General features: G+C 56.7%; 3 protein-coding genes across 9 annotated transcripts; 1 reads left to right on the top strand and 2 right to left on the bottom strand.

The window, feature by feature from the left end:
• Positions 1 to 812: 812 nt before the first annotated feature.
• On the bottom strand, positions 813 to 5,105 carry CPTP (ceramide-1-phosphate transfer protein). 3 transcript variants are annotated; one of them, XM_049877592.1, is made up of 4 exons: positions 4,967 to 5,068; positions 4,731 to 4,765; positions 2,752 to 2,885; positions 813 to 2,362 (listed from the first exon to the last, which is right to left on the bottom strand). In XM_049877592.1, exons 3-4 carry the CDS (start codon positions 2,871 to 2,873, stop codon positions 1,840 to 1,842), a joined length of 645 nt encoding a protein of 214 aa, XP_049733549.1. In that variant the 5' UTR covers positions 2,874 to 2,885; positions 4,731 to 4,765; positions 4,967 to 5,068; the 3' UTR covers positions 813 to 1,839. The 3 variants fall into 3 exon arrangements, with proteins under 3 accessions (XP_049733549.1, XP_049733547.1, XP_049733548.1); XM_049877590.1 differs by lacking the exon at positions 4,731 to 4,765 and having other exon boundaries at positions 5,058 to 5,105; XM_049877591.1 differs by lacking the exon at positions 4,731 to 4,765 and having other exon boundaries at positions 2,752 to 2,900; positions 5,058 to 5,094.
• Positions 5,043 to 18,668, top strand: INTS11 (integrator complex subunit 11). 2 transcript variants are annotated; one of them, XM_049877584.1, is made up of 18 exons: positions 5,043 to 5,579; positions 11,431 to 11,578; positions 11,914 to 12,011; positions 12,300 to 12,373; positions 12,964 to 13,192; positions 15,212 to 15,310; positions 15,393 to 15,427; positions 15,807 to 15,945; positions 16,174 to 16,238; positions 16,323 to 16,512; positions 16,836 to 16,919; positions 17,065 to 17,154; positions 17,261 to 17,423; positions 17,541 to 17,648; positions 17,750 to 17,811; positions 17,919 to 18,061; positions 18,135 to 18,264; positions 18,379 to 18,668. In XM_049877584.1, the coding sequence occupies exons 3-18, from the start codon at positions 11,973 to 11,975 to the stop codon at positions 18,442 to 18,444; spliced, it is 1,716 nt and encodes a 571-aa protein (XP_049733541.1). In that variant the 5' UTR covers positions 5,043 to 5,579; positions 11,431 to 11,578; positions 11,914 to 11,972; the 3' UTR covers positions 18,445 to 18,668. The 2 variants fall into 2 exon arrangements, with proteins under 2 accessions (XP_049733541.1, XP_049733539.1); XM_049877582.1 differs by lacking the exon at positions 11,431 to 11,578.
• A 93-nt stretch (positions 18,669 to 18,761) lies between these two features.
• On the bottom strand, positions 18,762 to 22,025 carry PUSL1 (pseudouridine synthase like 1). 4 transcript variants are annotated; one of them, XM_049877586.1, is made up of 8 exons: positions 21,889 to 22,025; positions 21,605 to 21,662; positions 21,285 to 21,472; positions 20,950 to 21,099; positions 20,695 to 20,865; positions 19,694 to 19,748; positions 19,440 to 19,611; positions 18,762 to 19,299 (listed from the first exon to the last, which is right to left on the bottom strand). In XM_049877586.1, exons 1-8 carry the CDS (start codon positions 21,960 to 21,962, stop codon positions 19,199 to 19,201), a joined length of 969 nt encoding a protein of 322 aa, XP_049733543.1. In that variant the 5' UTR covers positions 21,963 to 22,025; the 3' UTR covers positions 18,762 to 19,198. The 4 variants fall into 4 exon arrangements, with proteins under 4 accessions (XP_049733543.1, XP_049733544.1, XP_049733545.1 ...); XM_049877587.1 differs by having other exon boundaries at positions 18,762 to 19,296; XM_049877585.1 differs by lacking the exon at positions 18,762 to 19,299 and adding an exon at positions 20,254 to 20,391 and having other exon boundaries at positions 19,509 to 19,611; positions 20,950 to 21,472.
• Between the last annotated feature and the right edge of the window lie 94 nt (positions 22,026 to 22,119).

The raw sequence follows: 22,119 nt of genomic DNA, 5'->3' as shown, positions 1-22,119 counted from the left end.
AGCAGGCGGCTGCGGCAGGGGGGTGGGGGGGGTGGGGCGGGGGGCGTAGGCTTGGAGGGCCTGAGAAGGGGGCCCGGGCACGGCATGCCTGGGCTCGTCTGTGGGGGCAGGTGCCAGCTGGCTGGGCCCTGGCCTGTTACGGGCCACCTCTGAGGACAGAGCTCACAGCTGGGCCTGAGGAGGTATCCATGCAAACGAGAGGGAAAAGGCCACAACCAAATGGGCTGACACGGCTGTTTGCATAGGGGCAGGGATGGCGGGGGTTGTAACATCAGGCGCATGTGTGCCTGTGTGTGCACGTGTGTGTGTGCATGCCCTAGTGAGGCAGGGCCATTGGGGGGGTGCCCAAGAGTTGCTTTGAGCCTCTGTATGTCCCCCTCCATGACACAACACACTGGATTCCAGGGTAGGTGTGCACTGGGCCCTGAGCATAGGAGGAGCCTGGGGGACAGCTTGTAGAGCCCCTGGGGTGTCTGATGAAGCGACCTCGATGGGGTAGAGGGGGATCCTGGTGGTCCCAACTCTGGCCAGCTCCAGCAGATGTTGGTGCAGGCTGGTCTAGGCACCTCCCCTCTGTCTCTCCGCCCTGTCCTGTGGGGGAGGCCCCTGCTGTGTGTGCATGTGTACGGCTTCACACACAGACACATGTGCACACACATAACGGTGCATACGCATAGGCGTACAACCATATGCACACATGTACACACACACACACACATACCTTTTCTGGATCAAGGAGCACCCATCCTGGACCCTTCCAGGGCTGCACACTGCTAGGCCCCTTTTACATCCCTCCTAATGCCCTCCCCCAACCGGGTTCCTCCCCATCTGGTGAGGCACCTGGCACATCACAACACTTCCATCTGCAGAGTTAGCTTGTCCAGTAAATGTGATTTATTCATACTGGAAAGCCCAACATGCGTTACAATTTCCCAGGGTCAAGTCCACCCGAAAGGTTCACTGGTACACGTCTGTTCCACACACACTGTCCCTGCAGCCCAGTGTCCTGGGTCCACCATGAGCAGACATAGTGGGAGAGGCCACCTGCCTGCCTGGCCTAAGGACGCCAGGTCCAGAACCCTCCTTGCACCAGGCCCATGCTGGCCTGCTGAACACCATGTTGGGGGCAGCAAGGGGCAGGGGAGGGGACACAGCATCTTGGGGAGCTGGGGCAAGGGGACACCTTGGTCCAGCAGCATATGGCTCCCCGGGGGCTTCGGGACTGTGCAGACCACAGGTGACTAACAGGGGAAGCGCCTGCTGTGTCCTTGAAGCTGACACATCTGCAAGGGGCAGAGAGGGAGCTTCAGCGCCAGCTGTCACTGTGGGCCCGAGGCCTGCTCAGCACCTGGAAGCACCGACTGGGCGGTAGGGGAAGAGAGAAGCCCATAGAGCCCAGGCTGTGACCCAGATGTCCCCTCCCTGCCCTGGCAACGGGCAACCCAGGAGGCCTTACACCTGGGCAGACACAGGGGCTGCTCAGCAGCATGTGTTGTGGCCTGAGGCAGGTATAGGAAGGACACACACACCTGGGGTGCTGGAGAGGGGGTCTCTGAGCTCCTGGGACCGTGACCACCACTTCACAGACATGGGCAGGCGGGAGGACTGCTGGGCTGCAGTGGTGAACACCTACTCCACCTGCCCCTCCTCCACCCCTGCTGCCTTTCTGCTCCCAGGACCTCTGTGAGCCCAGCGGAGCAGATGTCTGCTGAGACACCCAGGGAATGTGGGATGGTCACAGACTGACCAGGACGGCAGAGAAGCAGACAGCCAGCACCCACTTCTCTGTCAGTCTGCCCCAGCATGAAGGAGGACGCAACGAGAGGACCGCCCGCTGCACTAGGGGAGGTCCAGCAGTGTGTGCTCTGCATAGAGCTTCTGGACAACATCGTAGACACGTTGGAGGAAGGGTAGCGCCTCATCCAGCATTGCTATGGCCTGCTCAGGTGGCCCCACCTTCATGGCCTCCAGGAAGACCTTGCGTGTGGGCAGGGCACAGAAGGCCACGGTGACAGCCTGGCGTACGACCCAGGGGTGGTAGGCAGCCAGTGAGGCATTATACGAGTCAGTGCAGAGCGTGGAGGTGCGGGCATTCTCAGGGCTGGTACGCAGCCTCTCCAAGAACAGCTGCAGCCAGCGCAGGGCTCGGTGTAGCCGCAGCACAGTGCGACAGCCCGAGTCAGGGTGGCGTGAACGCCGCTGCAGGTCCACCAGCTGGTGGCCCACCTCATAGGCCACCATGGACTGCAGGCTGGCATAGTGTTCCCCCTGTGGGCTGCTACGCAGCCGCTCCATAATCTGCAGCTTTGCCACCACGTCCTTGGAGATGAACGCAAAGATGGCACCCAGACTGTTCAGAAACCTGCTCAAGGGAAAGCCGGAGCTCAGTCTGTGCTTCCCAGGGTCCCATGCCACCTGAGGGCAGGGCCTGGCAGGGTCTGCAGCGCCTCCCTCCCACCAGGGCTGCAAGAGCTGAAGCCCCAACCCTGACCCCTCCTCCCAAAGGCGTGGGGCCCAGGCATGTCGCTTGAAAGAAGCCAGGTGCTGCCGGCCTTAGGGCCAGCACCCAGCTCTGTACCCGGCTGGCAGGCACCAACCTGGTACTTACAAGCACCTGCAGGAATGTAGGGATCAGAGAAGGGGACCTTTGGCTAGGAAAGCCCTGCCCCAAACCAGTTCCTCGCCACCTCTGGGGCAGGAGGCCCCTCTGGGGACACTGACAGTCGCAGGGAGTCCCGCGCAGGCACATACTTCACCAGCCCCCACCAGCCGCTGAGGTAGTGGTTCATTAGGATCTCCTCTTTCTCGTTGAGGCACTGCTTAAAATCAACCATGACGACTTTCAAGTTGAAGTCTGCCTCCGAATCATCCATTTTCAACAGGAACTGAAACACACAAAGCTCCCACTAAGTCAGCTTGTTCTGCACTGTGTTTTTATTTTTCTTCCGTAGGAAAGGGGCGGGAGGGGGTGGAAAGAGCTGGGATCACAGGCTACCTACTCAGAGCCCTGCAATGGCACCCCACCCCCCAAAATGGAATTCTTCCTAAGGCGGGCCCATCTGCCTTCCAGACATGCCATGCCTCCTGTCCCTGCCTCGAGGTCTTTGCCCTGCTGTGGCCTTGCCTGGAACCCTTGTAAAGAGATCTCCACCTGGGTCTCGGTGAAGCTGTCCCTGACCAACCGCTTAATGCGGCATACCCTCCCAGGCTTCCTCAGACGCCTCTGCTATGTTTCACTGCGGTGTGTGCTCTAGCCACTGTCCTACTTACGTGCTTATTTGCCATCTGTCTCTCACTAGAGTGTGTGTCTGTTTTTACTGTGCTGTTCTTGGCCCTCGGGACCCACTGTGAACAGGTGAGTCCTGCCCTGTCAAGGTGATGTTCTAGTGGGAAGGATAAACAACAACCAGTAAACACAGGGGATTCCGATGCAGCATATGAGTTGGTGAACCTCAAAGAAACAGAAGCATGACAGCAAGGCAAGAGGCAGGGAGGGTAGTTGGGCAGCCTCCCTCCTTCCTCCATCACTGTGGCACCCCCTGGGCCAGAGCTGTGGCCACAGAACCATCTTTTCACTCTTGCTGCTGAAATTGTACACGATCTGTGCAGGAGGGTGGCAGGGCCAAGGACCTTACCACACTCTGAAGACAGGCCCTTCCTCCAGCCCCAGGGAACCTGCCAGAAGCATCCACAGACCAGAGGCTACAAAGGCACTGCTCTGGACCCTGCATGCACTCACACATCACTCCACAACACTCAAGTGCCCACGCAAGAGTGGGTACCACTGGGAACCTCAGCCCCTGCCTCCCTGGGTATGCTACCCCAAGGGCATCAGCCTGACATCTGAGGGTACCTGCAATGGAGCCTGGGGACTCAGCCACATGTCACCTTGTATCCAGGACAAACTTGTGCCTGGGGGTTCCTGTGCCCCTTGATGCTTGGAGCCCTGATTTGCCCCCTCACCCCCGTGGGGTCCCTAGCATGGAGAAGACCAGCTGTGATGACACCCCCAACCAGGAGGACAGCTGGTTCCTCAGTGGGCAGGTCACTCACCATCCTAAGACTCTGCATCTCTGGGAAAAAAGGAGTCAACGCGCCCTGCCCTGTTCACTCCCCGGCTGCTGGGAGCATCTGGGGGCACCAGTAAGTGCTGAAGCCCTGCAGGCCTTATGAGTTTGGCTGCATGCCTGGCTTTGGGTGGAGCCCCAACAAGCAAGCTCACTGTGTCTACAAGTATGGAGTCCCTAGAGATGAGTTCACTGTGTCTTCAGGTGCCGGGGAAAGGTTGGGCCTGGGCTCAGGAGGATGGTGCCCGAAGACTTTAGGTAGCGTCCCCTCTCAGGGCCTAGTTCTCTGTCCATTGAACAGATGGTCTCTGAGGCTCTGGGTCTCCTTCCTGGTCACCAGACAACCTGCCGCTGGGGCTTCCTGCCCAGGATCACAGCCAACAGGAGCTGCCAGTGAGCCTTTCACAGCTGTCAGTCTGCGACAGGAAAGGTGGGCAGCCTGCCAGCTCAGGTAAGGTGATTGCAGAGGCTCAACCAAGGCTCCTCAAGGGGCAGGCAGCCCCAAGGTCAGGGCTGGGAGGGAGGACAGCTTGGGCACTGGAGTTTGTGACTGACAGCAGGCTGGAGTCCTGGCCAGAGAGTGGGCAACCTGGCGCCCAGACCTATGGGTGGGTGCGGAACCCAGCAATTTGGGCCCCTGTCCAGGAAACCTGTAAGTCTCACCTGGGAAGGGGGCTGCGGAGGCACCAGGGTAGGGTCTGCGATTCAGAAGAGAGTGGGGTCGGGCCCTGGGCAGGTCTTGCTCCAGTTGAGGGCACCGGGATGGGGAGGCATAGGACGGTGGTGGGGGGCCGCCTTGCAAGACAGGACTCAGGCGCCCACCCCGCCGCAGCCCTCCGCGAGGGTTCCCCTTCCCCGCTTCCGCCCCTGGGGTCCCAACAGTTGCCCCTCGGACCCACACCAGGCTCCTCCACGGCTCCAGACCCGCCTCGGTCGGCTCGGTTGGGTTCGACCCTGCCCGCCCCGCCGAGTCCGGCCGGAAACGCTCACCTCCTCCTCCGCTACAGCCTTCTGCAATTGCCGGGCCGGCCGTGCCGGCCCCGCCCGCCCCTCTCAGCTCTAGGCCGCCGGCGCCGCCCATCGATTGGTTGCGGGGAGTCCAATCAGGAGGCCCAACGAGCCCGCGTTTCCGGCGAGCAAACCAGAAGACGGCGCTGTTGGGGCAGGGGTTGCGCCTGCGCAGTGCTTCGCAGCGCGTCGGGCTCCCGTACAGCCAGCGATCCTGGTGGTCAGGGGTCCTAGTGTGGGGGCGGTGGGGTTGTGCTTGGAACGAGGCGCCGCTGGCTCAGTGATCACTGAGGAGCGGAGCTCGCCCTTCTCCCGGGGGACTGGGGCCTGCGCCCCCCTCGGCCGTTTTCCTTCCCCGGTTCCCTCCCAGCCTAAGTCCCCGCGGGACCCCGAGGACGCGGCGGGAGTTCAGGTGCGGCGTGTCGGCCCGACCCGGCCCTGCACGTGCCCCGAGCCTGGGAGTTCGCCCAGTGAAGATGCCGGAGATCAGAGTCACCCCTCTGGGTAAGCTCAAACCCACCGTCAGGAGGAGCTAGAGGAGATTGGGATTCGAATGGGTGACGATGACCTTTGGTGGAAGTGCCCCGAGCCAGCCCCCCCCGGGAGCCCTTCATCTGTTTTCACTCTTCATCGTCACCACAACCCTGGGGGTTAAGGACTCCTATCCCCATTTTAGGGACTGTGTAGCTGGCTCACAGAAAGCCTCGGTAACTTACTCAAAGCCCACAGCCATCACCGTGTTGTTACTGTTAGGTGTCATCGAATCAGTTCCAACTCATAGCCATCCTATGTACAACACAGCGAAACACTGCTTGGGCCTGCACCACCCTCACAATCATTGTTATGCTTGAGCCCATTGTTGCAGCCACTGTGTCAATCCATCTTGTTGAGTATCTTCGCTTTTTTCTTTGACCCTCTAGTTTACCAACCATGATTTCCTTCTGCAGGGACTGATCCCTCCTGATAACACGTCCAAAGTATGTGAGAGGAAGTCTTGCCATCCTTGCTTCTAAGGAGCATTTTGGTTGTACTTTTTCCAAGAGGGATTTGTTCATTCTTTTGGCAGTCCATGGTATATTCAATATTCTTCTCCGGTACCACAATTCAAAGGCGTCAAATTCTTCTTCGGTCTTCCTTATTCATTATCCAGCTTTCCCATGTATGAGGCAACTGAAAATACTATGGCTTGGATCAGGTGCATCTTAATCCTTAAAGTGACATCTTTGTTTTTTAATACTTTAAAGAGATCTTTTGCTGCAGATTTGCCTAATGTGATGAATATTTTTATTTCTTGACTGCTGCTTCCATGGGTGTTGATTGTGATCCAAGTAAAATGAAATCCTTGACAACTTCAATCTTTTTTCCATTTATCGTGTTGCTTATTGGTCCAGTTGTGAGGATTTGTGTTTTCTTTATGCTGAGGTGTAGTCCATACTGAAGGCTATGGATTTCATCAGTAAGTGCTTCAAGTCCTCTTCATTTTCAGCAAGAAAGTTGTGTCATCTGCATATCGCAGGTTGTTAATGAGTTTTCCTCCAACCCTGATGCCGCATTCTTCATATAGTGCAGCTTCTTGAATTATTTGCTCAGCATACAGATTGAATAAATGTGGTGAAAGAATATAACCCTGACACACACTTTTGCTGACTTAAAACCACACAGTATCCCCTTGTTCTGTTTGAGTGACCGCCACTTGATCTATGTACAGGTTCCTCGTGAGCGCAATTAAGTGTTCTAGAATTCCCATTCTTTACGATGTTATCCACAATTTGTTACAATCCACACAGTTGAATGCCTTTGCATAGTCGGTAAAACACAGGTAAACATCTTTCTGGTATTCTCTGCTTTCAGCCAAATCCGTCTGACAACAGCAGTGATATCCCTCATTCCACATCCCCTTCTGAATCCGGCTTGAATTTCTGGCAGTTCCCTGTTGATGTATTGCTGCAACCACTTTTGGATTATCTTCAGCAAAATGTTACTTGCGTGTGATGTTAGTGATGTTGTTCGATAATTCCTCATTCTCTTGAGTCACCTTTCTTTGGTATGGGCACAAATATGAATCTCTTCCAGCCTGTTGGCTACATTTCTTGGCATGGATGAGTGACCACCTCCAGTGCTACAATGATTTGTTGAAACATCTCAATTGGTATTCCATCAATTCCTGGAGACTGGTTTTTCACCAGAGCCTTCCAGGCAGCTTGGACCTCTTCTTTCAGTACCATGGGTTCCTGATCATATGGTATCTCCTGAAATGGTTGATCGTTGACTGATTCTTTTTGGTATAGTGACTGTGTATTCCTTCCATCTTTTTTTTTTTTTTCCCCTTCCATCTTCTTTTGATGCTTCCTGAAGTTGCTTAACATTTTCCCCATAGAATCCTGCACTATTGCAGCTCGAGGCTTGAATTTTTTCTTCAGTTCTTTCAGCTTGAGAAATGCCAAGGGTGTACTTCCCTTTTGGTCATCTAACTCAAGGTGTTTGCATATCATTATAATAGTTTACTTTGTCTTCTTGAGCCACCTTTTGAAATTTTCTGTTCAGTTTGTTTATTTCACCGTTTTTTCCATTTGCTTTAGGTGGTCAACATTCAAGAGTGAGTTTCAAAGTCTTTTCTGACATCCATTTTGGTCTTTTCTTTCCTTTTTTTTTAATGATCTCTTGCTTTGTTCATGTATGATGTCCTTGATGTCATTCCACAACTTGTCTGGTCTTTGGTCATTAGTGTTCAATGCATCAAATCTATTCCTGAGATGGTCTCTAAATTAAGGTGTGATATACTCAAGGTCATACTTTGGCTCTCATGGACTTGTTCAAATTTTCTTCAGCTTCAGTTTGAACTTGCATATGAGCAATTGATAGTCTGTTCTGCAACTGGCCCTTGGCCTTGTTCTGACTGATGATACTGAGCTTTTCCATTGTCTCTTTGATTGAATTTGATTCCTGTGTATTCCATCTGGTGAGGTCCAAGGGTATAGTTGCCCTTTATGTTGTTGAAAAAACGTATAAAGTCATTGGTCTTGGAAAATTTTATCGTGTGATTCCGGCATAGCTTCTATCACCAAGGCCATATTTTCCAACTACTGATCCTTCTTTGTTTCCAACTTTCGCATTCCATCACCGGTAATTATTGATCCATCTTGATTGGATGTTTAATCAATTTCAGACTGCAAATCTTCAATTTCTTCACCTTTGGCCTTAGTGGTTGGTATGTAAATGTGAATAACAGTTGTATTAACTGGTCATCCTTCTGGGTGTATGGTTGTTATCCTATCACTGACAGCGTTGTACTTCAGAATAGATCTTGAAATGTTCTTTTTAATGATGAATGCAATGCCATTCCTCTTCAAGTTGTCAAGCCCTCAAAGTACAACAAACTGACAGATACATGGGGGCAGTCATCACCGTGAGAGGTTCAAATCCAGGCAGTGTTTTTCCGCCACGTGGTACTGCCTGTACATGGGTCCCGGCTTTTAGAATCCTTTCCTGGATGCAGCTTCCTTGGACTCTTAGGGCCGTGCTGAGAGGGGGTGGGGCTGCATGGCATTCCTTCTGTTCTGGTGAGGACACTGAGGCCTGAATCAGTCCCTAGCCTGAGGTCGCTTGGTCAGCGTGTGCGTGGAGATCCTGACCTCTGTTCTGGCTGCTCCTGCAGGTGCCAGCTCTGTGGAGAGTGGTTAAGGGATGGGCTTTGGGGTTGTATTCTGTCCTGCTAGTAGCTGTGTGATGCCACATCTCCGTCTCTCTGTATGTGTTCTGACAGCGAGGCAGGTGTGAGCTACCTAATCTCAGAAGGCTCTGAGGTAAAGTGCTCGCCCCCATGCTTGGCACAAAGTCAGTCTTCGGCAGATGCTGCACTGTCCCTGGGCAGTGGTGTGGGAGACCACTCAGAGTCTCTCCCACCCCTGTGACCTCACGGTTGTTTCCTCTGTCAGCGTATTTGCCTCCCCTTGCACATCGACCTTTGCCCACCTTTGCCCTTCGTGTCTCCTCTGACCTCACCTCTTGCTCAGCCGTCCACCCTCTCATTCTGTCTTACAGTCTCTCCACTCGGCACTGCTCACACCAGGGTTACCTGCAGCCCCGTTTACCCAATACAGCAATCAGCACTCAGTTCAGCAAAATTAAAAAAAAAATAGCTTTATTTTTTGTAAGACGTACATATGTGCATTATGAAAAGTCTTAATAGGAGTCCCTGATTCTTGCAAATGGTTAATGTGCTCAGCTGATAAACACAAGGTTGGAGGTTTGATTCCACCCAGAGGCACCTTGGAAGAAAGGCTTGGCAATCTACTTCGAAAACATCAGCTATCAAAAATCGTATGGAACACAGTTTTACTCTGACACACATGAAGTCATGATGAGTCATGATTGGCACCATGGCACCTAGTTTAACAGTGCTAAGGAGAAAAGGGGGCCCTGGTGGTGCAGTGGTTAAGAGCTTGGCTGCTAACCAAAAGGCTGGCAGTTCAAATCCACCAGCTGCTCTTTGGAAACCCCATGGGGCAGTTCTGCTCTGTCCTGTAGGGTTGCGATGAGTTGGAGTTGACGTGACAGCAATGGGTTTTTTTTAAGGAGAAAAGACTCACTCAAACCTAGGGTCCCAGAAGCAGCTGGGGCCATCCCCTGGATGCCCTGGGCACTCTGTGTGCCTGGTGCCACTCTGGAACCTGCCTCCTTCCCTGGGCAGTATGTCAGGGGCATCTTCCATGTCTGTTCCCACAGCGCTGAGCTTCTCACCAGTGAGTCCCTCCCTGCCCCAGCACAGACACTGAGCTTGGCTCCCAGGCTTCTCAACTTATGCAGCTGTTGGCAGAGCTGCAGTGAATGTCCCACCCCTGGCCTCCAGGACAGAGTGCACGCCCCACGCTTCCACAGGATCACCACCTCCACAGCCTTTTCGACAGCTGTGGCATGGGGTCCCCTCACCTGCTGTGGCCCCATGCCCTCCCCAGTTGCTCTCCAGAGGCTTCTGTGGACTCCTCCTTCCTGGCCCCCATCCCAGCCCACCTCTTTCCCACTGCCTGTTCTTCCTGATGGGGAGCCATGGTGGTACAGTGGTTAAGAACTCAGCTGCTAGTCCAGAGTTTGGCAGTTCAAATCTACCAGCTGCTCCTTGGAAACCTCATGGAGGTATTTCTTCACTGTTCTGTAGGGTTGCTATGAGCTGAAACTGACTTGATGGCAATGGGTTTGCGTTTTTCTTTTTTGGTTCTCTCTGACAGCACTTTCTTATGGCTTCAGTTACCCCACATCTGCACTTGGGTCACCCCAAAGCCACCTTACCACCATGAAAACAAACCCTTTCTGCTCACCCATTTTTCCTTTGCCAGTTACACCTGCGCAGCTCCCGGGCAACAGGCGCCCAGGCAGCAGGTTGACACCCAGTATCACAGGCGCTTCCAGCACAGGGCCTGTGCGCTGCTCCCCTGTCCTGGCTCCCCCATCCTTTTCAAGAGGAAGTCCCTGTGGTGGTGCTGCAGTGCCCGAGCCCCCACTGCCCCCGTACCCCCACTGTGTTTTCACTTTGCTACTTGTGGCTGTTGCCATCTGCCGCCCTGGACATGGTTCTTATTGATGAGTTCGTTATCCCTCCTCAACCTGGAATGTAAACTCTGTGCGGACAGGGATTTCCCTTCTCTTTTTTTCCCCTCCTAACTGACTCCTGCCCTCCCATGTGCCCCAGACTCTGCTCCTCACTTCTCCCTGTGATTGCTGTGGGACCTGCTAGGAGGTAGGACGGCCAGGCCCTAAGAACCAGGTTCTTGGGTCAGAAAATGGGCCCTGGCCCATTGAGGGCCATGTGCCCTGGGTGGATCCTGAAACTGCTCGGGCTCTCAGTTCCTGGTCTGTGAGGGACAGCCCTCCTCTCCACAGATGCCTGTTGAGGCACAGCTCAGGGCGGGGGATGCTGCTGAGAGGAGACAGACAGGTCCATCCTCGTCAGGCTCACGCTTCAGTGGGGGGCAGAGCAGACTTGTAGGAAGACCCCAGACCATGTGGGGTAGGGGCAGGGTGCAGGGCACAAGGCTGCCATGGCCTGCTGTTGTCCTGATCAACTATGGCCTGGTCACCTTATCGTGTATAGTACTAACAGCCAGACATTTGGGTGGCTGGCAGAGGGAGGCACTTGGGATTCCAGGAGAGCATCATCTGCTGTTGTCAGGCCCTGCCGAGGGTCCCTTCCCTTGCAGACCTGTTGGTGGGGATGCTGCTGTGGCCTGGGGTGGAGTGTTGCACTGTGGTTGGGCATAGCTACTCTGGCTGGGCATTGTCAGACGGGAGGCTGATCTCCTGCCTTGGGGCACCCAGACCTTGGGCGCCCAGGCCTCTCCCAGCTTAGGGGTGGCCCTAGGGAGGGCCGTGTGTCTGCAGGCTGCCGAGGGCCTTGGGGAGGGCGCTGTGGCCCTGGAGCACCGTCTCACCTCTGTTGAGCACTGCACGCTACCCATTCTTGGCCTTCGAGGATGTGAGCCCCAGTGGGCAGGCTGCGACCTTGAGTGGTGAGGGGTTTCCCCCTCTATCCCAGCCACACATGGGGTGGCGGGGGGGTGGTGGGCACCAGCCTAGGTCTCTTGCCTGGCTTAGAGCCCCAGTCACCCTCACTCTGCATACTCGCTGCCACCCAAGCTGTCCCTACCCCACTCTGCAGAGATCGTGGCACCCCCACCTCAGCGTGCAAGGATTGTGCACCAGGTGGGAGGCTGGGAGGAGGTGGGACAGGCAGGTCGAGGTCTTGGGACGGTGGGTAGTGCTTGGAGCCTGCTCGTGGGGGACGGTGGCACAGGGGTCTGGGGAAGAGACACGGCGGCCACCCTCACCCCCACTCCCCGAGCAGGGGCTGGCCAGGACGTGGGCCGCAGCTGTATCCTGGTCTCTGTCGCGGGCAAGAACGTCATGCTGGACTGTGGGATGCACATGGGCTTCAACGACGATGTGAGTGCTACAAGTTCCGCGGACGGTCCTGTCATCTGCCTGACCCTGTCACCTGTCAGCCGCAGACCCCTCGCCGGGCTCTCTCAGGCCTTAGATGGCAGTGAGGCGTGGGCGCGTGGTCTCGGAGCTGTCTGCCCACTCTGGGGTCAGAATGTGCTGGTGTCCTGGGACCGGCCCCTGTTCTTTTGTTGAGTCTTTACCCTGCCACCAGCCTTCCCACCCCGGGCCGCCCACAGACCCAGAGGCTGGCCTGCCGCATCCTGATCCCTCTCCTTGACATTTCTGCAGAGGCGCTTCCCTGACTTCTCCTACATCACTCAGAATGGCCGGCTGACCGATTTCCTCGACTGTGTGATCATCAGGTGAGCCGCGCTGTGCCCGACAGGTCCCTCCTCTGCCAGCTGCTGGTGAGAGTGCTGCCTTGGTGCCCCCTTCACGGTGGACCCCAAACAGTGTTTTATGCCTGGGAGGCCGCAGGCTATGGGTGGTGGGCTGCCTGGGGCCCCCTGTGTGATGTGTGCCTGTGGGTTGCACCTGAGGGTGTCCCCTGGAAGATCAGGCTCCGCCCTGGTTCTTCCTCAGCCTTCCGCTTGCCTCAAAGCCTCAGTGTTCACAGACACGCTCGGGACCTTCCCTCTGCCCCAGGCCCTGTCCCCGCCTCCAACCACCCAGGTCATGCGTCACCTCTGCATTGAGGTCTCCTTGACCCTGTGGAGGTCAGCAGCTCTTTACTTGCCTGAGCTTTCATTTACGTTCTTTGTAAACCATCTGCTAAACACTTGGGCTGTCAGTTCCAGTAAGATAGAGGTTTGTCTGCTGTGCTCATTCCTAGTCCGCGGTACTTAGAACTGGGCCTGCTGCATAGCAGGCACTCAGCGAGGAAGGGAGGGAGCCCAGAGCTGTGGGAAGGGAGGGGCGGGATACCCCAAGTTGAGCCCCCTTCCTCCTGCAGCCACTTCCACCTGGACCACTGTGGGGCGCTTCCCTACTTCAGCGAGATGGTGGGCTATGACGGGCCCATCTACATGACGCCCCCCACCCAGGCCATCTGTCCCATCCTGCTGGAGGACTACCGGAAGATTGCCGTGGACAAGAAGGGCGAGGCCAACTTCTTCACCTCCCAGATGATCAAGGACTGCATGAAGAAGGTGGTGGCTGTCCACCTGCACCAGACGGTCCAGGTCAGGCCTGCGCCAGCCCACCTGTACATCCTGAGTCACCTGGGGGCTGGCCAGCTGCACTGTCCTCCTCCTCTGTCTGCAGGCAGCAGTGGGCAACTGCCCTGGGCTCAGACTAGGCTCCGCATTTAGCCAGGGTGGGGGTGGTGGGCACCCAGGAAGGCTTTGGGGGTGTGGGCTGGGTCTCCAGAGCTGTGTGTGGAGGCGAGCGGTCAGATTCGGTAACATTTCCCCCAACTGTGGGTTTGTCTGTTTCTCCTCCTGGTCTGTGGGTTTTCCTTTTTATATTGTGACACGTTTATATGTATCCCCATCTTGGATTATTTTGTCCTTCCACTTGGAAATTTTTTGAGTTGAAATACATCTTAATAATGCTTTTTTGTCTTGAAACCTACTTTCTTAGTAATTTAGTTAGACTTTCTTGGTTGTCACATTTGTGTGGTATACTTTATTCCATCTTTCTACTTTCATCTTTTCTGCGTCACATTTTCGGGGTGGCTCTTTCGGGTAGCATGTCATGGGGCTTTGTTTTGTACCCAGTCTGTAACCTGTCTTTCAAACGGAGCATTTAGACTCCCCGTTGAATACAGCCCTGATATACTTGGGTTTAGATGTGCCTGATTACCTTTGCTTCTTACTTGTCCTGCTTGTTCTGTTTCTTTCTCTCCTTTATAGCCTTTTTTGGGGATTTTTTTTTTAATTTTTATTCCATTTCTCTCCTTAGGCTGTTGTTAATTGCATGCTTTTACCGTCTGCTCACTGGTAGAGATTACAAAGTGCATCCAAGACTTGACAAAGACTTAATGTTACTTGGGACCTTTGAAACACAGTAAATAATCGTTAGTTGTGCGGGATAATCAGTGCTTGCTCAGTTTTGTCCACCTGTCCACGCTCTTCGTTGCTCCTCACTACTCCCTGCATTCTTCAGCCTGCTGTTTGGGATGATTCACCTCCTGCTTGGAGGTGATGAATTCTCTCCATTAGTCTACATATGTATTTATTTTACCCTCATTCTTGGAGGACTTGTTTCATTGGGTCTAGAATGCTAGGCTGGCTGTTATTTTCTTAATAAGTCATTCAGTCTGTTATGAAGGGTGTCTCCTTCTCATTGGTGTTTGCAGTTGCTCTGTGATGAGCGTACATCTGGTTTCCGTCTTACTGAGCTCAAGGTCCTCTCGAGTCTGGCTGGATGCCTATCATCAGCTTTCTTCAGATGTTTTTTCTGCCCCCATCTTGCTCCCCTCCCTGGGGGCTCCGACTACGGAACTTCAGGCCCTCTCTCTCCAGATCCTGCATCCACGCCATGGCAGGGCTGTGGGCTCTCGATGGGACAGGGCTCCTCCTCACTACTGTCCTCCATCAGGGCAGTTACCCGCCCTTGGCATCTCCAAGCTTCTGTCTGTGGAACCCTCGTGGTGCAGTGGTTAAGAGCTCAGCTGCTAACCCAAAGGTCAGCAGTTCGAATCCACCAGCCACTCTTTGGAAACCCTATGGGGTAGTTCTACTCTGTCCTGCAGGGTAGCTGTGATCCGGAATCAACTCAGCGGCACAAGGTTTGGTTTTATCTGTCTGTGCTGCATGCTGGATGTGTATTCAAATATGTTAGTAATTCTCTTCTTGGTTATATATCACCTACTATTAAGTGAAAACCACTGGTTCTTAATTTGGTATGTTACTGTTATTGGTCTTAGAATTTCTACATTTTTTTAATCAAAATTTTTAATTCTTTCATTTGTTTGAATATATAAGTAACAGTCATTTTAAAGTCCACATCTGATAATTCCATTTTGAGGAGCCCATTTCTTTAGTTTGTTTGTCTTGTTTTGTATCTGTATCTCATCTCTTGGGTCTTGAGTACTGGACGTTGTGTGTAAAAAACGAAATGCTGAGAAGCTCCGAGTGATGTGATCTGCGGCCAGCCCGGCCCTTTCTGCCTCCCTAGCCCCTCTGCTATCTTTCTTCTCAGCTGCCCTCCTCCCTAGCACAGCTCACAGGCCTAAGCTCTGTCTTCTCTCTCCACAGGTAGATGACGAACTAGAAATCAAGGCCTACTACGCAGGCCATGTGCTTGGGGCAGCCATGTTCCAGATTAAAGTAGGCTCTGAGTCTGTGGTTTACACGGTGAGTGGAGGCTTTGGGCTATGGTGAGGCTGTGGGTGTTCGGTGGGACAGGGCTTCTCTCACTGCCATCCTTCTCCATCAGGGCGATTACAACATGACCCCGGACCGGCACTTGGGGTGAGTGGCCAGTGCATTTGTTTCACCCAGTGGGGTTCTTCCCCAGAGCCTGGCCTCCCGAGAGGGGGCAGGGAGCAGCACCTGAGCAGCCAGTGGGTACCATGCTAGCACTCCTTGGGCATCACCTCCACCCCTGGGCCGCCACCTCCTCCCCCTGCTCCCCACCCCCCGATGCTCCTGGTGTCTGGACCACTTGTACAGAGGAGGCTGGCTCCTGGCAGGAGAGGCCTGGAGGGCTGCTGGCTGTGAGTGGGGCTGGGGTCAGTTTGTTGATCCCGACCCTGTGGGCATCCAGTGCTGCGTGGCTCTATCTGTTCAGCTTGAGGGAGGTGGACAGGGGCCTATGCTGTGGGGACAGTCTCTCCCATTTCTGTCCCAGGGCTGCCTGGATCGACAGGTGCCGTCCCAACCTGCTCATCACAGAGTCCACATATGCCACGACCATTCGTGACTCTAAGCGTTGCCGTGAGAGGGATTTCCTGAAGAAGGTCCATGAGACCGTGGAGCGTGGTGGGAAGGTGACTACTGGCCAGGGACAGTGAGGGTGGGCCCTGGGGTCTGTGCAGCTCCAGCCCCCAGAGGTGCCTGGTCTCGCCCTCTTAAGGCACAGGGGCTCTGGCCATCAGAGCCACCAGTGTGGGTTGCCTGGCTGCTCCTCCGAGAGTAACCACAGTGAGCTCTGTGCCACAGGTGTGGCCAGGGCTCCCTGCCTCACTGACCTCTCTGAGCCCGCCATGCCTCCCCAGGTGCTGATCCCCGTGTTTGCACTGGGCCGTGCCCAGGAGCTCTGCATCCTGCTGGAGACCTTCTGGTAGGTATGGCCAGGACAGGCCTGGCCTTCTGGGGGAAGAAGGGGGTTCAGAGCTGCTGTACTGACAGTTGGGTGGGTCCACAGGGAGCGGATGAACCTGAAGGCACCCATCTACTTCTCCACGGGCCTGACTGAGAAGGCCAACCACTACTACAAGCTCTTCATCACCTGGACCAACCAGAAGATCCGGAAAACCTTCGTCCAGAGGAACATGTTTGAGTTCAAGCACATTAAGGCCTTTGACCGAGCGTTTGCGGACAACCCTGGCCCAATGGTGGGGCTCTGGTGGGAAAGGTGTGGGCAGGGGCAGCCACCCTGTGTCTGCTGCTGGTGGGAAGGCTGGAGGCTCCAGGCTGGCGGTCCACACGTCCACCTGCAGGGGACTGATGGGCAGCTGGGTGGAGAGAGGTCCTGTCTGCAGATGTTCTGGGGCAGTAGGGGGCACCTGTGCTTTGGGACAACTAAGTGGGTCAGCGGTGGGTGGACTATAGATAGGAGCAAGATCAGGTCAGGCTCTGGACCTGGCTGGCTCTGCACAGCACCCAGACTCCCAGGGTGTGCCCCTCACACACTAACCAACCCCACGCCCACTCCCAGGTGGTGTTTGCCACACCAGGGATGCTGCATGCCGGCCAGTCTCTGCAGATCTTCCGGAAGTGGGCAGGGAACGAGAAGAACATGGTGAGGGTCCAGGAGGGAGGGTTCCGGCACACCAACCATTGTGGTGTGTGGCGAGACTGAGCCTGGCAGGGTCTGCAGCAGGGCTGGGGGTGCATTTGGGGAGGCTGAGGCAGAGCATGCTCCACGTCCCTCCTGCCCACTGCAGGTCATCATGCCTGGCTACTGTGTGCAGGGCACCGTGGGCCATAAGATTCTCAGTGGGCAGCGCAAGCTGGAGATGGAGGGGCGGCAGGTGGTGAGCACCTACCCCATTCAGGGGCTTGATGGGGCGGGTGGTATCCCCTGGGGTGGGCAGGGTCCTCTCCAGCTGCACTATGGTGACACTGCCATCTGCCCCACAGCTGGAGGTCAAGATGCAGGTGGAATACATGTCATTCAGCGCTCACGCGGACGCCAAGGGCATCATGCAGCTCATCGGGCAGGCAGAGCCTGAGCACGTGCTCCTGGTGCACGGCGAGGCCAAGAAGATGGAGTTCCTGAAGCAGAAGATTGAACAGGAGTTCCGTAGGCACCAGAGGGAGTGGCGGGAAGGTCCCAGTGCGAAGGGGAGCACACTGTGGACGGGGGTGCTGGCAGGGCTGGCCAGACTTGGACTGAGGTCTGCTCTGTTCACCTGTCCAGGAGTGAACTGCTATATGCCAGCCAATGGCGAGACAGTGACGCTGCCTACGAGCCCCAGCATTCCTGTGGGCATTTCGCTGGGGCTGCTGAAGCGGGAGATGGCACAAGGTACACTGGGTGGTGAGGCAGGCAGGTGGACAGCAATGTGGGTGAGCTAAGGCAACAGGGTGGACAGCTCCCCTACCGACAGCTGTGGTTCCTGCCCACAGGGATGCTCCCCGACGCCAAGAGGCCCCGGCTACTGCAGGGCACCCTGATCATGAAGGACAGTGTGAGCGTGGGTGGGCGGTCCCTGTGTGGGGAGAACCCTGACCCTGTATACTGCGTTCCTTGTCCCCACACGGTGTTCCCTGACCCTGTTCCACCCCACCCCTGTAGAATTTCCGGCTGGTGTCCTCAGAACAAGCTCTTAAGGAGCTGGGGCTGGCTGAACACCAGCTGCGCTTCACCTGTCGTGTGCACCTGCATGATGCCCGAAAGGAGCAGGAGACGGTGATGCGTGTCTACAGTCACCTCAAGAGGTGACAGCCCTGCCCCAGCCCGCATCCCTGTCCTGGCCCCAGGGCAAAGGCTCACCATGCCCCTTTTCCGCAGCATCCTCAAAGACCACTGTGTGCAGCACCTGCCTGATGGCTCAGTGACTGTGGAGTCCATCCTTATCCAGGCTGCTGCCCACTCAGAGGACCCTGGCACCAAGGTGCTGCTGGTCTCCTGGACCTACCAGGTAGGTGGCCGCAGAGGTGCTGGGCCCCAGGGGCACAGTGCTGGGTGTAGGCAGCGTGGGTGGCAAGTAGGAAGGTAGGGCCCACCCGGCAGCTGCTCCCTTGCCTCCCTGCAGGATGAGGAGCTGGGGAGCTACCTCACATCACTACTCAAGAAGGGCCTTCCCCAGGCTCCCAGCTGAGGCCCCAGCAGGCCTGCTACCTCTACCTCTGCCCACTGAGAGCCCAGCCTCTGCTCCAGGACAGTGTCAGCACCCAGGGATCTGGCCGCTGTGTCCCCCTGGGTGAGCAGAGCCCATGGTAGGGCCACAGCCCTTCCAGCACCTGGGGATAAGGCCTGTGGTATGGGTGCTCCTACTAAGAAGGTGCTTCCGACTAAAACATAAATGAGCGTTATTATCTTTGAGCTTTTATTTGTCTCTTTGAGTCTCCTGGGAAATAGGGGGAAGCTCCTGTGTAGTTTCCAGTAAAGGCAGGCCTCTGGGGGCTCCCTTGCTGCTAACCACCTTGGGGGTGGGTGCCAGGCCTGACAGCAAGAGACACTAACATATACTCCATTCCACAATGGCGCCCAGCTTGTGGGCACTGGGTTCCAAGGGGGTGCAGGGAGACTGAGAACATCTCCACATGCACATGGCTGAGATAAGAAGCCAAGGAGGCTGCAACCTGGTGGTTATGAAGGGGCAGGCCCCTGCAGGGTATGGTGGCACTCAAAACTGCCCCAGAAGCCATGGTTCCCCTGAGCCAGGGGTTGAGGGTCAGTTGTGGTTTCCACCCTATTGGCCTGCAGTACACAGAGGCCAGGAGCCTTGGGGCCTGCAAAAGGCAGGCCCTGGGACATGCTCTGTCGTGTGCAGGGAGGGGGTTCACTCCTCTGTGCAGGTGCTGCCTCCTGGTATCCAGGAGTGTGGCAGTCGGGACCCACACGTGGAGCCTTCACACAGGACCTCCACTGCTGAGGTCCCTGGGCTGGCTGGAGGCTCCCCTGTGCCAAGCTCCTGGGCCTTCCCACTGGGCCCAGTCCAAACTCCTGTCTGCTAATAAGATAAGAAAGCTGTGACTGCACTGCCACCAAAAGCCCCACAGGATCTGTGCCTCCTCCCCAGCAAGGACCGCCCCCAAAAGGGGTTGGGCAGGGGGAGACACAGCTGGGCCCACCCAGTCCCATGTCTCTCACCGAGGTCTCCAAGGCCTGGGTACCGCACCGCCATCAGGAACAGGCCGTGGGCTGGGGCCACACGTGTCTGGTGCTTGCCCAAGGGGTCCCTACTTTCAAGGATCGCCTTCACCTGGGCAGGCATCAGCATCCCCAGCCCCACAGCCACCAATACCGCTGTCATTCTCCGCACCTGCAACACCAAAGTCAACCTGCTGGGTCAGCCCAAGCCCCTTCACCCCTTCCCCCCACCGCCCCCGCCGGACGGAGCCCACCTGCCGGTACAAGAAGGACTGGCTTTCAAACTCCAGGTTCCAGAACTGCAGCGCCCTGGGGACAAGGGCAGCATGATGTCTTGCGATGTCTGACTGAGGCGCTAAGTGAGGCCACGCAAGGCAAAGTAGGGAAGAGCCAAGGCACTGGGCCAGCAAGTGCTAAATTCTGGGACTCGGACAAACTCCAGTCCTCACGGCTTCTAAGCCCTGGGAACCCTCAGTGACCACCCAACCCCCAACTGAAACCACTGGGAAGGGAACTAAAACCAGAAAACAGGCTCCTGAAAAGGGAGAAATAGATTGCTGCAGGGGCGGGGGAAGGGACTTAGATGCTGAGAGGGCGGCCTGGCCTGGGACCACTACCCGGCCAGCCCTAGGGCTCTCAGAAGGAGATACTGAAAGGCTGAGATCCTGACGGGGTTCCAGAGGAGCTGAAGGCAGGCAAGCATCAGCTCATCTGCTGAATACGGGAGCACACACCAGTGTGCTTGGCAGGAATCCAGACTCCCCCTGCAGAAGTCCCTCCTCCCTCAGAACTGGCCCCAGCAGCTACCACCTGCCTGGAGGCGTCCTTGGTGAGTAGAGGCAGCAGAAGTCACCCGGAACCACCAGCCTTGAAAGCTCTGCCCCCCCATGGAACCTTTTCAGCAGCCGCCAAAATCCATCCGCTGGATGGCCAGCTTGGGGCAGGGTGGGGGCTTGCAAAGAAAGAGAACATTCTCTGTCCTCTGTCCCCAGCCTCCCTGGACCCTACACCCAGGGAGGCCACACCTGCAGGCTCACAGCCGTTTGGGCCACAACCTTCCGGCTAGGTATAGGGTGACCGCCACCTAGCTGGGCCTGGTGGATGTCTGAAGTCCTGGCCTCCTCTGGTCTCCATCTCTGCTCCTGCACTGCCTACGTGTACGGTGAGGGGCTGGGGCTCCATTGAGCTCCCAGCAGCTTTCAGATTTGGTGTTGGTGACCACAGAGACACAATTGAGGTGGAACCCCTTTCTCACCTGTTCTCCTGGGGACTGACAAAGGGGCTAGCATGCCCAGGGGACACGGTGGCGCGCCGCAGTGTGCGCACTGAGCTCCTGGCTGGGCTGCCAGCTGACTGGAAAGCACTGAAGTCGTGTGTCCCCAGGAGGTGCTGGGCAGCCTCCTGCATGGCGGCCACATCCAAGCTCCTGTGACAGGAAGCCAGGTGCGTAGTCAGGTGGGAGGGCCAGCCAGGTGGGCCTACCAGTCCCCTCCCCACCCACAACACTCACTCAGCCCGAAGAGCCCAGCACAGGTTTCGTTCAAACACAGACAGCTGGTCTGGCTGGGGGCAGCCAGTGGCCAAGCGATACAGGTAGGTCCTGGATGTGGCTGTGTGGCGGGCATGGAAGTCACTGGGCACCCTGAAGGCCTGCACCACCCTGTGGAGCACAGTGGGCTGCACTGGGGAAGGACCTCACCATTCTGTCCAGGAGAAACCTCTGGGCTATGCCCACCACTACCACCACCGAGGAGCTCTGTCCAGACACAAAGTCGTTCCTGATCTCCAGCCTGTAGTGGGCAGAAATCAGCCAGCCTTAGCAAGTAGACAGGTTGCCAGGCATACCTGATGGCCGGGTGTCTCATGTGGCCGTTGAGGGCCTCAACCAGGATCTCAGGGGAGAAGGGTGGCTGGCCCGGGCGCCGCTGGACATCCAAGTGGGCTGAGTTGCTCAGTGCGTGGACGCCAGCATCTGTGCGGCTGGAGATGGTAAACCTGACGGGCTCGACGGAATTCAGCCGCTCTGCGGCCTCCTGCAGGATAGAGTAGCTGGGCCCGGGAGAGTGGCACGGAGGGGCCCAGGGCCGAAGCCCCGAGGGCGGCTCCTCCTCCCACAGGCACCCGTGGGGCTCCATCTGCCCTCACAAAAACAGCCGGGGCCTCACCTCCAGGAAGTTCTGGACTCCGACGGCACGCTGGGCGCCCCTGACCGCAGCGACTCCGCTGCAGAGGCGGGCGGAGGTCACTACCGAGGCCGCGCCATCCAGCCCCGCCCGCCCTCGGACGCCAAACACAAAGCCGTTTCCTTTCCCCGCCCCCCGCCCCGAATGCTTGGATCGCCTCTCCGGAGCCACATCCGAGCGCGCCGATCCTAAATTTAGCCCCCACGCCCCCGCCCAGCCCAGGGCTCGTCTGCTCTGCCTGCGCGCGGCGAGGCGGCAAGACGTACTTGAAGGCGGTGCCCCTGTACTGGAAGTACACAAGGTAGCGCGCCCGCACAGAGCCTGCCGGGACCGAGCCCATGCCCGGACCGAACCCTGCCGAGCCCCCAGAAGGTGCAAACCGCACGTGGGACCGCGCGCGCGCACGCACTCACCTGGGCCACGCCCCCGGCGTGCCTGCGCATGCGCGCTCGCCCCCGCTCCGCGGCCCTCCCAAGACTGGGAAGTGGGGGGGGGAG

Source organism: Elephas maximus, chromosome 3 (genome assembly GCF_024166365.1).
Source record: "Elephas maximus indicus isolate mEleMax1 chromosome 3, mEleMax1 primary haplotype, whole genome shotgun sequence".
Classification (NCBI taxonomy): domain Eukaryota; kingdom Metazoa; phylum Chordata; class Mammalia; order Proboscidea; family Elephantidae; genus Elephas; species Elephas maximus.
The sequence above is the reverse complement of the archived record's forward strand: the minus strand, read 5'-3'. Positions and strand labels throughout refer to the sequence as shown.

What these genes read in the sequence shown, in the direction of transcription:
- CPTP (XM_049877590.1), bottom strand. Translation starts at nt 2,873, where the DNA reads ATGGATGATTCGGAGGCAGACTTCAACTTGAAAGTCGTCATGGTTGAT. An exon ending in GGCTGGTGGGGGCTGGTGAA is followed by an intron (nt 2,363 to 2,751) that starts GTATGTGCCTGC and finishes TCCCTTGAGCAG; the next exon opens with GTTTCTGAACAGTCTGGGTG.
- INTS11 (XM_049877582.1), top strand. Translation starts at nt 5,552, where the DNA reads ATGCCGGAGATCAGAGTCACCCCTCTGG. An exon ending in AGATGGAGGGGCGGCAGGTG is followed by an intron (nt 17,155 to 17,260) that starts GTGAGCACCTAC and finishes TCTGCCCCACAG; the next exon opens with CTGGAGGTCAAGATGCAGGT. An exon ending in GTCTACAGTCACCTCAAGAG is followed by an intron (nt 18,062 to 18,134) that starts GTGACAGCCCTG and finishes CCTTTTCCGCAG; the next exon opens with CATCCTCAAAGACCACTGTG.
- PUSL1 (XM_049877585.1), bottom strand. Translation starts at nt 21,962, where the DNA reads ATGGGCTCGGTCCCGGCAGGCTCTGTGCGGGCGCGCTACCTTGTGTAC. An exon ending in GAGTCCAGAACTTCCTGGAG is followed by an intron (nt 21,473 to 21,604) that starts GTGAGGCCCCGG and finishes TCTATCCTGCAG; the next exon opens with GAGGCCGCAGAGCGGCTGAA. An exon ending in TGCTGGGCTCTTCGGGCTGA is followed by an intron (nt 20,866 to 20,949) that starts GTGAGTGTTGTG and finishes TTCCTGTCACAG; the next exon opens with GAGCTTGGATGTGGCCGCCA.